This window comes from Aotus nancymaae, unplaced genomic scaffold, assembly GCF_030222135.1.
Source record: "Aotus nancymaae isolate 86718 unplaced genomic scaffold, 86718_ANA_hifiasm-v0.15.2.pri h1tg000124l, whole genome shotgun sequence".
Taxonomy (NCBI): Eukaryota; Metazoa; Chordata; class Mammalia; order Primates; family Aotidae; genus Aotus; species Aotus nancymaae.
This window is the reverse complement of record NW_026988539.1, coordinates 2,167,501-2,180,918: the sequence shown is the minus strand read 5'-3', so window position 1 is coordinate 2,180,918 and position 13,418 is coordinate 2,167,501. Positions and strand designations below refer to the sequence as shown.

The following is a 13,418-nucleotide window of genomic DNA, read 5'->3' as shown; positions in this document are numbered from 1 at the left end:
CGTCATCACGTAAGAGAAAATCCCTGTCCTTAGAGCATAAACCCCAGCGTGTCTGAGGGTAGCGGGACATCACGGCTGCAAACTTTTTCAACTGTTCATCAATAATCATAGCAGTCACAATGAAAACTTACCCAGGCAGAATAAATGAGGCAGGACGTTAGGAACTGGAGAATCTAGGTTAACGACACACAGGAATTCTTTGTACTCGTCCTTTTTTTTTTTTTTTAGATGGAGTTTCATCACGTCGGTCCGGCTGGTCTCGAACTCCCAACCTCAGGTGATCCGCCTGCCTCGACCTCCCAAAGTGCTGGGATTACAGGCGTAAGCCACCGCGCCCGGCCTGTACTTAGTCTTTTTTGTACCTTCATCTTTTTTTTTTTTTTTTTTTTTTGAGACGGAGTTTCACTCTTGTTACCCAGGCTGGAGTGCAATGGCGCAATCTCGGCTCACGGCAACCTCCGCCCCCTGGGTTCAGGCAATTCTCCTGCCTCAGCCTCCTGAGCAACTGGGATTATAGGCACGTGCTGCCGTGCCCAGCTAATTTTTTGTATTTTTAGTAGAGACGGGGTTTCACCATGTTGACCAGGATGGTCTCGATCTCTTGACCTCGTGATCCACCCGCCTCGGCCTCCCAAAGTGCTGGGATTACAGGCGTGAGCCACCGCGCCCGGCCTGTACCTTCATCTTGATAGAATTTCAAACTTACAAGAACTATATGTATTCTACTGATCTTCTTTTCTTTTTTTTTTTTTTTTTTGAGATGGAGTTTTGCTCAGTTTCCCAGGCTAGAGTCCAAAGGCGTGTGATCTCTGCTCACCATAACCTCCACCTCCCGGGTTCAAGCGATTCTCCTGCCTCAGCCTCCTGAGTAGCTGGGACTACAGACGCCCGCTACCACACCCAGCTAATTTGTATTTTTAATAGAGACGAGGTTTCTCCATGTTAGTCAGCCTGGGCTCGAACTACTGACCTCAGATGATCTGTCCACCTCAGCCTCCCAAAGTGCTGGGATGACAGGCATGAGCCACCAAGCCCAGCCTCTTATTTCTTTCATCTAAGGTTGAAACTATTTAAAATTCTTTTGACATTCCACAGACACGAGGGGCAAGGGGTGGGTGTTGCCCTGGGGTGCTGCGGGAACGTGGGGCACTGCTGGCCGTCTCGAGGCTGGGCGGCTGGCGCTACAGGAAGGGAGTCTCACAATGATGCCTGACTGTCCCCAGGGCCTGGGGAGCGTCCTCCTGGGCAGTGTGTGGGGAAAGCCTTCCGTGACTGCCCCGCCTCCAACCTAACTCCACTTTGCCTGTAATGCAACACAGCGGCGCGTTTTCCTTTATCGTGGTAAAACACACATCACGTAAAACTTGGCATTTTAACCATCTTTTCTTTTTCTTTTTCTTTTTTTTTTTTTGAGACAGAGTCTCGCTCTATTGCCCAGGCTGGAGTGCAGCGGTGTGATCTCGGCTCACTGCAACCTCCACCTCCTGGGTTCCGGCGATTCCCCCACCTCAGTCTCCCGAGTAGCTGGGATTACAGGCACCCACCACCACACCCAGCTAATTTTTGTATTTTTAGTAGAGACGGGGTTTCACCACGTTGGCCAGGCTGGTCTCGATCTCCTGACCTTGTGATCCGCCCACCTCAGCCTCCCAAAGTGCTGGGATCACAGACTTGAGCTACCGTGCCCGGCCTTCATTCACTATTTTGGAAGCCACGTCATCCACGTGACTCCAGCCGTGGTGCAGGAGCTGCGGAGTCACAGCCTGCATCTGGTCAGTCCGTGGACATTGCAGGGACAGTGGCTTTTGTGGAGGAGCAAGCCTCAGTGCTTCCTGGAGACTGGACCGTACACATTTACATGCTGAAACATGTTTCTTTTTTTTTTTTTTTTTTGAGATGGAGCTTTGTTCCTGTTGCCCAGGCTGGAGTGCAATGGCGCAATCTCCACTCATTACAACCTCCGCCTGTCAGGTTCGAGGGATTCTCCTGCCTCAGCCTGCTGAGTCGCTGGGATTGCAGGCACGCACCACCACATCCAGCTAATTTATGTATTTTTAGTAGAGACGGGATCTCACCATGTTGGCCAAGCTGTTCTCAAACTCCTGACCTCAGGTGGTCCACCCGCCTCGGCCTCCCAGACTGCTGGGATTACAGGTGTGAGTCACCACGCCCGGCTGATATTTCAAGCCACTAGGAATTGCCACCACTGCATTTCTCCTTTTCACTGCCATTGGGGCGTCGTGCTGATTTGGGGGGAATCTGTGTGTAGGTGGGTGTCACAGGTATATTTGGTTTCATTTCAGGAGTGAAGGGTGACAAAATGCTTGCTATAAATAACAGTCGTTGATGAGTAGGACTGTCGCCCGCAGCGTCAGCTGGCAGATCTCAGACCCGAGTGTGAATCAGAGCCACCCGGAGGACTCACAGAATGCAGCTCTCCAGGCCCCCCAGGGTCCCTGATCCAGCAGGTCTGGGGTGGGGCCTGAGAATCAGCATTCACAAGAGGGTCTCAGATGCCACTGGTCTGGGGACCACACTCTTTAAGCCAATTTGGTGGCCCCATTCCCCTCCATGAGTGAAGAGATTTTTATTTCCAGCCAATGGGGGGAGGGAAAACATCAGGAGTGTCTCACAAAGAGCCCCAGGAAGGGATGACGTCCGCTCCCCGTGGACGTGGCCAGGTCCCAGGGACGTCGTGTGCCGGGGAAGGGATGATCTCTGCTCCCCATGGATGTGGCCGGGTCCCAGGGACGTCGTGTGCTGTGGAAGGGATGATCTCTGCTCCCCGTGGACGTGGCCAGGTCCCAGAGACGTTGTGTGCCGTGGAAGGGATGATCTCTGCTCCCTGTGGACATGGCTGGGTCCCAGGGACGTCATGTGCCATGGAAGGGATGATCTCTGCTCCCCGTGGACGTGGCCGGGTCCCAGGAACGTCGCGTGCCGTGGAAGGGATGACCTCTGCTCCCCGTGGACATGGCTGGGTCCCAGGGATGTCACATGCCGTGGAAGGGATGACCTCCACTCCCCATGGACATAGCTAGGTCCCAGGGACGTTGCGTGCTGTGGCCACCATTTTGTGACCCTGAAAGTCACCAAGCCAGCTTGCTGAAGACAGCAGCACAGAAAGACGGGCAGAGGCTGAGGTCATGCTGCCCTGAAAACACCCCATGTCCTCTGGCCTTGGAAGCGGAGCAGGGTCGGGCCTAGTTGGTACTTGGCGGGGAGAAGGAAGAAAAGAACCCAGATGTTTTTTGTTTCTGAGACAGGGTCTCGCTCTGTCACCCGGGCTGGAGGGCACTGGCATGATTTTGGCTCACTGCAGCCTCGAATTCTCAGGGGGGTGTTATAGGGACATTTGGTTTTCATTTCAGGAGTGAAGGGTAACAGAACGCTTGCTACAAATAATGGTAGCTGCTTGACAGGACGCCACACCCAGCTTCAGCTGGTGGATCTGACCCAAATGGGAACAGAACCACATGGAGGACCGACGTGATCCTCCTGCCTCAGCCTCCGAGCAGCCGGGACCACAGGTGTGGCCACCATGCCTGGCTAAGGCTTCTTTCTTGGTAGAGATGGGGTTTCACTAAGCCGCCCAGGGTGGTCTGAAACTCCTGGGCACAAGTGATCGTGCCACCTGGGCCTTTCAAAGTGCTGGGATTACAGGCGTGAGCCACGGCGTCCGGCCAGAGCCCAGGTCTTCAGGGCTGCTGTCAAGCCACAGCATTCGTCCACCCTGTCACTGACCACACCAGAGCCGTCACTAATGACTAATGACATCCCCAGAGACCCCCTTTCCACAGAAGGTCTCATTTTGGGGTTCAAGGTTGGCAAGAATTTGGGGGAAATCGCAACGACCTGGATCTGTGACAAGGTCACCGAGCTGTTGAGTTAACCAACCCCAGAGCCCTCACCTGGGTTTTTCTCACACCAAGCCCAGAGCCCCCAACCTGGGTTCTTCTCCTAGGAGATAATCAAGGTCCCTTCAGGGCCCAGCAGCCCCGAGTCAGGTCTGCGGTGACGGCCCCGAAGGCATCGCTGGACTGGACCGGGGAGGGCTGCGGGCAGTTCTTTGGCCCTGGCTGTGCCTCAGCCGCCTCCTCTATAAAATGGGTGGAGACTCCAGGGCTCTGAGGAAGACTGAACCCAGGGCTCCATAGACCTCTGGGCACCGGGCAGGACTTGGCATCAGCCTCAGTGTTCCAGGTGCGGCTCCTGCAGCGATGCTGCCCACACCCTGCTCGTCCAGCGCCCACCTCCCGCCGTCCACACACCGGGACCACCACGGGGCTCCGTGGGGTTCTGCGATGCTGGGTCACGGCACTCGGACACGGGTCCCACGCCCCTGCTCGTTCAGCGCCCACCTCCCGCCGTCCACACACCGGGACCACCGCAGGGCTCTGTGGAGTTCTGTGATGCTTGGTCACGGCACTCGGACACAGGTCCCACGTCCCTGCTCGTCCAGCGCCCACCTCCCGCCGTCCACACACCGGGACCACCACGGGGCTCCGTGGGGTTCTGCGATGCTGGGTCACGGCACTCGGACACGGGTCCTACGCCCCTGCTCGTCCAGCGCCCACCTCCCGCCATCCACACACCGGGACCACCGCGGGGCTCCGTGGGGTTCTGTGATGCCCACAGTCCCTTTTGCTGCTGTCACCAATCGCCACAAACAGAGCAGCTCTAAACAACACGAGCTGATCCTCTGGCGTCTAGAGGCCAGAAGTCCCAAGTCAAGGTGCGGGCGGGGTGGTTTCTGACCGGCCCTGCCTTTCCAGCGTCCTGAGGCGCCCGCACCCTCCACGGGCCTTCCTCCCGCTCTGCAGCCACAGTGCAGCCTCCTCCAGTCTCCCTCCGGGAGGATGCCAGGCCCCGAATCACCCAGGGAGCTCTCCCGCCTCAGGGTCCATCATTGTGAGCGGCACTTTGCAGGCTCCTGGGGGGGTGTGGACGCTGGGGCCGCTGTCAGCCCCACACAGGCACATGCATGACGAGGGCGCGGTGTGGACGCTGGGGCCACTGTGAGCCCCGCACACGCGCGTGGGTGACGAGGGCAGGGTGTGGACGCTGGGGCCGCCGTGAGCCCCGCACACGCGTGTGGGTGACGAGGGCATGGTGCGGACGCTGGGGCCGCCGTGAGCCCCGCACACGCGCGTGGGTGACGAGGGCGGGGTGTGGACGCGGAGGCCGCTGTGAGCCCCACGCACGCACGTGGCCAACGAGGACGCTCAGAACATTCTCTCTGCCTCAGCCTGGGTTCTGGTCCTGCTCTTCAGTAACCTCAGACCCGGCTCTGCATTTCTGCACCTCAGTTTCCCTCGGTGCACAGGGTCCCTCCAGGGTGGAAGAGCCCCGCTCAGGCCGGCTGAGCCTCAGGCCACAGTCCCCGGGTCACTGGGTTTGGCTGTTCCTGCCTACATTCAGGCTTCCCTGTGACCGGGAGGGGCCGGCTGTGACGTCGGTGCCAGCCACAGGGACTCCCGGGAGATGGTGCTGGGGGCTGAGGCCGGTCAGGCTCCCTGGGGTCGGGGCCCCTCGTCCACCAGCCGGCAACTCCTCGGGGTCCATCTCCAACACAGACCCACTGTCCACTCCTCCCCTGGCCTCACTCCCCTGGCCTGGGCCACCACGTCCCCCGAAGCCTCCTCCTGGGTCTCTGCTGCCCTTCCAGACCCTCCTCCTCCTCCTCCCTCAGCACCACTTCCACGTGACCACTGGAAGGAGCTTTAAAAACTCCACACCCTGCCCTGCCCCCTACAAACCCCCCACTCCTCAGCACTGCCCACAGACAGTGCCCTCCCCCATCTGCAGCAGCTCCAGCCCCACGGTGCTCCTTGCCATGATGGACACGCACCGGGTTTGCCTCCCGCCTGAGGCCTCTGCACCCGCTGTGCCCCGCCCAGAACTCCGTCTGCAATCTCCCCGGCCGGGGCGTCCGGGGCCAGGTCTCGGCTTCGGCGTCGCCCCCACCACCGCAGCTGGGGCAGCCGTCCAGCCTCCCACTCTGACACCGCACGATTCAGCTCTGCAGAGCCGCCACCAGACCCCGCTGCCTCATCTGTCTGTCCTCTTCTTATCTACCGACCGCCTCTCCTGCTGGAATCTCAGCTCCCTGAAGGCAGGAACCAGACCCCTCATGCCTGCTCATCATCTGTGCCTGGCAGGGGAAGCCTACGCTAAATGTTTCCTGTGCTGGTCAGGTGTGGTGGCTCACGCCTGGAATCCCAGCACGTTGGGAGGCCGAGGCAGGCGGATCACTTGAGGTCAGGAGTTCGAGACCATCCTGGCCAACATGGTGAAACCCTGTCTCTAATAAAAATATAAAAACTAGGCCGGGCGCGGTGGCTCAAGTCTGTAATCCCAGCACTTTGGGAGGCCGAGGCGGGTGGATCACTAGGTCAAGAGATCGAGACCATCCTGGTCAACATGGTGAAACCCCGTCTCTACTAATACAAAAAATTAGCTGGGCACGGTGGCGCATGCCTGTAATCCCAGCTACTCAGGAGGCTGAGGCAGGAGAATTGCCTGAACCCGGGAGGCGGAGGTTGCGGTGAGCCGAGATCGCGCCATTGCACTCCAGCCTGGGAAACGAGAGCGAAACTCCGTCTCAAAAAAAAAAAAAAATATATATAAAAACTAGCCAGGCATGGTGGCGAGTGCCTGTAATCTCAGCTACTCAGGAGGCTGAAGCAGGAGAATCGCTTGAACCAGGCTGTGGACGGCGGAGGTTGCGGGGAGCCGAGATCGCGCCACTGCACTCCAGCCAGGGCCACAGAGCGAGAGTCTGTCTCAAAAATAAAATAAAAAATTCCTGCATTGATGAAAAGCAGCACAATCACCCCCAACATCCCGAGCGCCAAGAACCCTAGTGTCTGAATTCCAAACAATCGAAATCCCACATCCGCGGCCAGGGGCGAGGCGTGACCAGCCCCCGTGGGATGTGTGCGAGGGAAGCCCACCCGTCCTCCGGGAACGTGGTGGCCGTCGGCATTAAACCTGTAGAACAAACTGCCGGGAGAGGGCGAGGGGCAGCCAGACGCCACGGGGAAAACAGACCCATGCAGGCCTGGCGTAGGCACGGACCCAGGGAGGCAGGGGCAGGTCTACACCGCCGCCCGAGGACGCATCTGAGGCTGCTGATTCCAGGCCCCTGGACCACACACGGTGGGTGAGGCTCCGCAGCCAGCTTCTGGGGGATCCCACAGATTCTGGGGGACCCAGGCTTGAGGCCCTGAGGCCCCAACCTCTGCCTCTGTCCCTCACAGCCTGACCCTCCATGCACCTCAGTCTAAATTTCCATATTCTTAGAGACCCACCCTGACCGAGCCAGGCCTCCTCTTAACTGGATCACATCTGCAATGACCCCGATTCCAGATGACATGAGACTCTGTAAGCACAGGAATTCCGGGGGGGACCCTTCTCAACTCATGTAGGAGGAAGGACCCCCCGGGATCGGCGTAGGGGAAGGACCCCCCCGGGATCGGCGTAGGGGAAGGACCCCCCGGGATCGGCGTAGGGGAAGGACCCCCCGGGATCGGCGTAGGGGAAGGACCCCCCGGGCTCGGTGTAGGGGAAGGACCCCCCGGGCTCGGTGTAGGGGAAGGACCTCCCGGGAGTAGGGGAAGGACCCCCCGGGCTCGGTGTAGGGGAAGGACCCCCCGGGATAGGTGTAGGGGAAGGACCCCCCGGGATCGGTGTAGGGGAAGGACCCCCCGGGATCGGTGTGGGGAAGGACCCCCCGGGATCGGCGTAGGGGAAGGACCCCCCGGGATCGGCGTAGGGGAAGGACCCCCCGGGCTCGGTGTAGGGGAAGGACCCCCCGGGCTCGGTGTAGGGGAAGGACCTCCCGGGAGTAGGGGAAGGACCCCCCGGGCTCGGTGTAGGGGAAGGACCCCCCGGGATAGGTGTAGGGGAAGGACCCCCCGGGATCGGTGTAGGGGAAGGACCTCCCGGGAGTAGGGGAAGGACCCCCCGGGCTCGGTGTAGGGGAAGGACCCCCCGGGATAGGTGTAGGGGAAGGACCCCCCGGGATCGGTGTAGGGGAAGGACCCCCCGGGATCGGTGTGGGGAAGGACCTCCCGGGCTCGGTGTAGGGGAAGGACCCCCCGGGCTCGGTGTAGGGGAAGGACCTCCCGGGAGTAGGGGAAGGACCCCCCGGGATCGGTGTAGGGGAAGGACCTCCCGGGCTCGGTGTAGGGGAAGGACCCCCCGGGCTCGGTGTAGGGGAAGGACCTCCCGGGATCGGTGTAGGGGAAGGACCTCCCGGGCTCGGTGTAGGGGAAGGACCCCCCGGGATAGGTGTAGGGGAAGGACCTCCCGGGCTCGGTGTAGGGGAAGGACCTCCCGGGATCGGTGTAGGGGAAGGACCCCCCGGGATCGGTGTAGGGGAAGGACCTCCCGGGAGTAGGGGAAGGACCCCCCGGGCTCGGCGTAGGGGAAGGACCCCCCGGGCTCGGCGTAGGGGAAGGACCCCCCGGGATCGGCGTAGGGGAAGGACCCCCGGGATCGGCGTAGGGGAAGGACCCCCCGGGATCGGTGTAGGGAAGGACCCCCCGGGATCGGCGTAGGGGAAGGACCCCCGGGATCGGCGTAGGGGAAGGACCCCCCGGGATCGGTGTAGGGGAAGGATCCCCCGGGCTCGGCGTAGGGGAAGGACCCCCCGGGATCGGTGTAGGGAAGGACCCCCCGGGATCGGTGTAGGGAAGGACCCCCCGGGATCGGTGTAGGGAAGGACCCCCCGGGATCGGTGTAGGGGAAGGACCCCCCGGGCTCGGGCTCGGTGTAGGGGAAGGACCCCCCGGGCTCGGGCTCGGTGTAGGGGAAGGACCCCCCGGGCTCGGTGTAGGGGAAGGACCCCCCGGGCTCGGGCTCGGTGTAGGGGAAGGACCCCCCGGGCTCGGGCTCGGTGTAGGGGAAGGACCCCCCGGGCTCGGTGTAGGGGAAGGACCCCCCGGGCTCGGTGTAGGGGAAGGACCCCCCGGGCTCGGTGTAGGGAAGGACCCCCCGGGCTCGGTGTAGGGAAGGACCCCCCGGGCTCGGTGTAGGGGAAGGACCCCCCGGGCTCGGTGTAGGGGAAGGACCCCCCGGGCTCGGTGTAGGGAAGGACCCCCCGGGCTCGGTGTAGGGAAGGACCCCCCGGGCTCGGTGTAGGGGAAGGACCTCCCGGGCTCGGTGTAGGGGAAGGACCTCCCGGGCTCGGGCTCGGTGTAGGGGAAGGACCCCCCCGGGCTCGGTGTAGGGGAAGGACCCCCCGGGCTCGGGCTCGGTGTAGGGGAAGGACCCCCCGGGCTCGGTGTAGGGGAAGGACCCCCCGGGCTCGGGCTCGGTGTAGGGGAAGGACCCCCCGGGCTCGGGCTCGGTGTAGGGGAAGGACCCCCCGGGCTCGGGCTCGGTGTAGGGGAAGGACCCCCCGGGCTCGGTGTAGGGGAAGGACCCCCCGGGCTCGGTGTAGGGAAGGACCCCCCGGGCTCGGTGTAGGGAAGGACCCCCCGGGCTCGGTGTAGGGGAAGGACCCCCCGGGCTCGGTGTAGGGGAAGGACCCCCCGGGCTCGGTGTAGGGAAGGACCCCCCGGGCTCGGTGTAGGGAAGGACCCCCCGGGCTCGGTGTAGGGGAAGGACCCCCCGGGCTCGGTGTAGGGGAAGGACCCCCCGGGCTCGGTGTAGGGAAGGACCCCCCGGGCTCGGTGTAGGGGAAGGACCTCCCGGGCTCGGTGTAGGGGAAGGACCCCCCGGGCTCGGGCTCGGTGTAGGGGAAGGACTCCCCGGGCTCGGTGTAGGGGAAGGACCCCCCGGGCTCGGTGTAGGGGAAGGACCCCCCGGGCTCGGTGTAGGGGAAGGACCCCCCGGGCTCGGGCTCGGTGTAGGGGAAGGACCCCCCGGGCTCGGTGCAGGGAAGGACCCCCCGGGCTCGGTGTAGGGGAAGGACCCCCCGGGCTCGGTGTAGGGAAGGACCCCCCGGGCTCGGTGTAGGGAAGGACCCCCCGGGCTCGGTGTAGGGGAAGGACCTCCCGGGCTCGGTGTAGGGGAAGGACCCCCCGGGCTCGGGCTCGGTGTAGGGGAAGGACCCCCCGGGCTCGGTGTAGGGGAAGGACCCCCCGGGCTCGGTGTAGGGGAAGGACCCCCCGGGCTCGGTGTAGGGGAAGGACCCCCCGGGCTCGGGCTCGGTGTAGGGGAAGGACCCCCCGGGCTCGGTGTAGGGGAAGGACCCCCCGGGCTCGGTGTAGGGGAAGGACCCCCCGGGTTCGGTGCAGGGAAGGACCCCCCGGGTTCGGTGTAGGGAAGGACCCCCCGGGCTCGGTGTAGGGAAGGACCCCCCGGGCTCGGAGCAGGGAAGGACCCCCCGGGTTCGGTGCAGGGAAGGACGCCACTGAACTCAGTGTCTTGGAAGGCAAAGACACAACCCAGCGCGGACTCAGGCGAGAGTTCCCGGCCGAGCTGGGAGCTGTGAGCGCTGCCCCCTCACTCCCCGCGGTGGCCGTGGGGCGGCTGATGATTCTCCAGACACTGTGGTGACCAGCAGTTGTAACACAGCGGCTCTCAAAGCCACGGAGGGGACAGACCGGCCACAGAGGCGAAGGTGACCGTCCTGGGTGGGGACGCGACTTCCCCTGGGTTTGAAAAGACTTATGTATCACCGGACCCAGGATCAATAAACAAATGCAGCTTCACCAGCCGCACTGGAGTCCCCGCGGCATCACGGTTTGTCCGCGCGCCAGCCCCACCCGCACCCCCTCCGCGCCCCCTCCCGCACCCCCCCTCTGCACTCCTTCGTACCCCCTCCGCGCCCCCTCCCGCACACCCCCGCACCCCCTCCAGCACCGGCTCCCGCACCCTCCCCGCACCCCCCCCCCGCACCCCCCCGCACCCCCTCCTCACCCTCCCCGCACCCCCCCGCACCCTCCCCGCACACCCCCGCACACCCCCGCACCCCCCTCCTGCACACCCTCCCGCACCCGGTCGCAGCGCAGCGTCCCGGCTCCGCCCGTGGTCCGCGAAGCGCTGTCCGGAGGGACCCCCCCAGCCGGCCCCGCTCTCGGGCCTCGCGCGCCAATCCGATGGGGCGGCGAAGCTGCGCACGCGCGTCCCCCTCCCCGCCCTCCCCACGTGACGCCGTGGGAACCGGACCCCAGCGCCTCCCGGGTGGGGGCGGCCGCCGCGCGCCGGCCGGGGATGGGGGTCCGGGGCCACGCGGAGGGAGGAAAGATGGGGAGCGGGCACCGGGCGCGCGGGGTTCGGGGTGTCCCGGGGAAGCGAGGGGGGAGGCGCGGCCCCCGCGAGCAGGTTCGGTTTGGGGGGGACTCACCCGCACGACGTAGGAGACCCCGGGCCCCAAGACCCTGGCGTCGGGGTGCAGCCAGCCGTGCGCGGGCTTGTGGATGAAGCTGCCCTTCCGGATCCACTCGGCCGCGCCGTCGTCCCCGGGCCCGGCCGCCCCCCGCGCGCCCCGCGGCCCCCGCGCCCCCGCGCCCCCACGACAGCGGCTGAGCGCGGGCAGGGGACAGGGCGCGGCGCAGCGGGGCTCGCAGGCGCCCAGGACGGCGGCCGCCAGCGCCGGGACGCCCCCCGGGCCCGCCGGCTCCGGCTGGGGGTGCGCGTCCCCCGAGGCCGCCCCAGCCGCCCGCGCCGCCGCCGGGCTGCGGCCCAGGAAGCCGCCCGGGGCCGCGAACTTCCACTGCGGCATCCGGGGCAGCAGCGCGCAGAAGGTGGTGGGCGCCTCGGGCTCGGGGGGCGCCGGGGGCGCGCGTCCGCCCGGACCCTGCGTCATGGCCGCGGCCGCCCGACGGAGCCCGACCGGGCGCTGCGCCTAACGCGGAGGAGGCCCGCCCGCTCCGCCCGCTCCCTCCCGCCCCCGGCCCTGTGATGTCATCCGCCCGGCCCAGCGCGCAGCCGCGGGGGGCTGCGCCCCTGGGACCCCGGCCCTCCTGGTCCCGGCGCCTGGCCGCGAGGCTGGGGAAACTGAGGCCCTCCGAGGACACCGGGCGCTGGCCTGGAGCCGGCAGCCGAGGAGGGACGGGGCTTCGAACCCAGGACCCCTTCAGCGACCCTCCCTGCTGCGCCCCCCGACCCCGCCCGCCGCCCACGTTCCTAGGAGGACAGAGCTGGAGAGGCTTACAAATCACATCCCTTCTTTCCCCTTGACTACGGGGAAACTGAGGCCTGGGGAGGCGCGGCCAGGGAGAAAGGGAACCCCAGGCCCTCAGGTCAGCCCCTCCCTCTCCATCGTTCCAGCCAAAAGATACCTTGGGGTCATTCCCTATTTCCTAATGGGGAAACTGAGGCCTGGGGGGGGAAGGGGCGCGGCCAAGGGCGCACAGCGCAGCGTCAGACCCAGGAGTGAGGGGTCCTGCTCTGAGGCCTGTCCCAGCCTCAGTTTCTCCGGCTGTAACCCAGGGAAGCGGGCTGGAGGGGCGCGGCCCTTCCTCCCTCGCTTCTGGGGAGCCCATCCCGCACCAGCTCAGGCCTCAGCTTCCCAGGCCGGCCGGCTGCTCCGTCCCCAGCCTCCGGCGTCTCCGAGACGTGCCGCGGCTCCCCTGGCCTCCAGTGTGGGGTCCTCTGCACCAGAAAACGGGGTGTCAGTGTCACCCCGGGACCCAGCCTCCTGGCCCGACTCGGCCGGAGCCCACCCCGCCCCGCCCCGCCCGAGCTGGACCGATTGCCAGGAACAAAGGGAGGGGCCGGGACGCGCTGGCAGGTGGGGAGGGAGGGGCGAGGCTGCCCGGAGCCCGATCGATAAATCGGGGGATGAGATCACGGCCGGCGCCGCGCGCGGGGCCGGGAAGGTGGGGGAGGGGAGGGAGGCGCGCGCGGCCGCGATTGGCGTCTTTGCCCGGGCGCGCGTATCGCCCCTGCGCGGCCGCGGGAGGAGCGGATCGCGGGCGCCATTGGCCTGGGTCGGAGCCGCCGCTGGACTTGCGCGCTGTGTGTGTGTTACGCGCAGGGTGGACGCTGTGTCAGGGCGCGTGTCCAGGCTTAGGCGGGGATCCAGGCCGCAGGGGTCCTGGCGTGCCTTCACCTAGTGGGTAAAGCGGGGCTCGGGTTTGGCGGCCCCACCACCCCGTCTCTGCCCGCTGCAGGCCTCCCAGGCCGCATCCTTCAGGGAGGCCCCCCAAACTCGGGGTGAGAGTCTTGCCGGATGGGAGGTTTGTAGGGTGACCCAGGTGCCCTCCCTCCCTGGCACACAGAGGGCTCAGTCACGCGGCACCACCCATGTTTCTTCCTGTCCCTAGGAGAGAGTGGCAGGAACTGAGTCCAAGGTCCAGGGTTCAAATCCTGACATCAGACTGAGGTGGGGGCTCACAGCATGTTCCAGAACAAGGGTCCAGTCTCTGCAAAGCACCGTTTCTCTCAGTAAATGCCACCTGGTCCTGAGTTGCTATGAAGCATAGTTGGTCTTTATTAACATCCAAGACACAGCAAGCAGC

At 64.8% G+C, this 13,418-nt stretch overlaps 1 protein-coding gene across 2 annotated transcripts in view; it reads right to left on the bottom strand.

Moving 5' to 3' along the window:
• Nucleotides 1–11,761, bottom strand: part of SHC2 (SHC adaptor protein 2) — a 47,074-nt gene extending 35,313 nt beyond the window's left edge. For both annotated transcript variants that reach the window (XM_064371218.1, XM_064371219.1), the window contains exon 1: nucleotides 11,300–11,761. In XM_064371218.1, the coding sequence (XP_064227288.1) occupies nucleotides 11,300–11,761 (462 nt within the window). The remainder of the gene's footprint in view (nucleotides 1–11,299) is intronic.
• Between the last annotated feature and the right edge of the window lie 1,657 nt (nucleotides 11,762–13,418).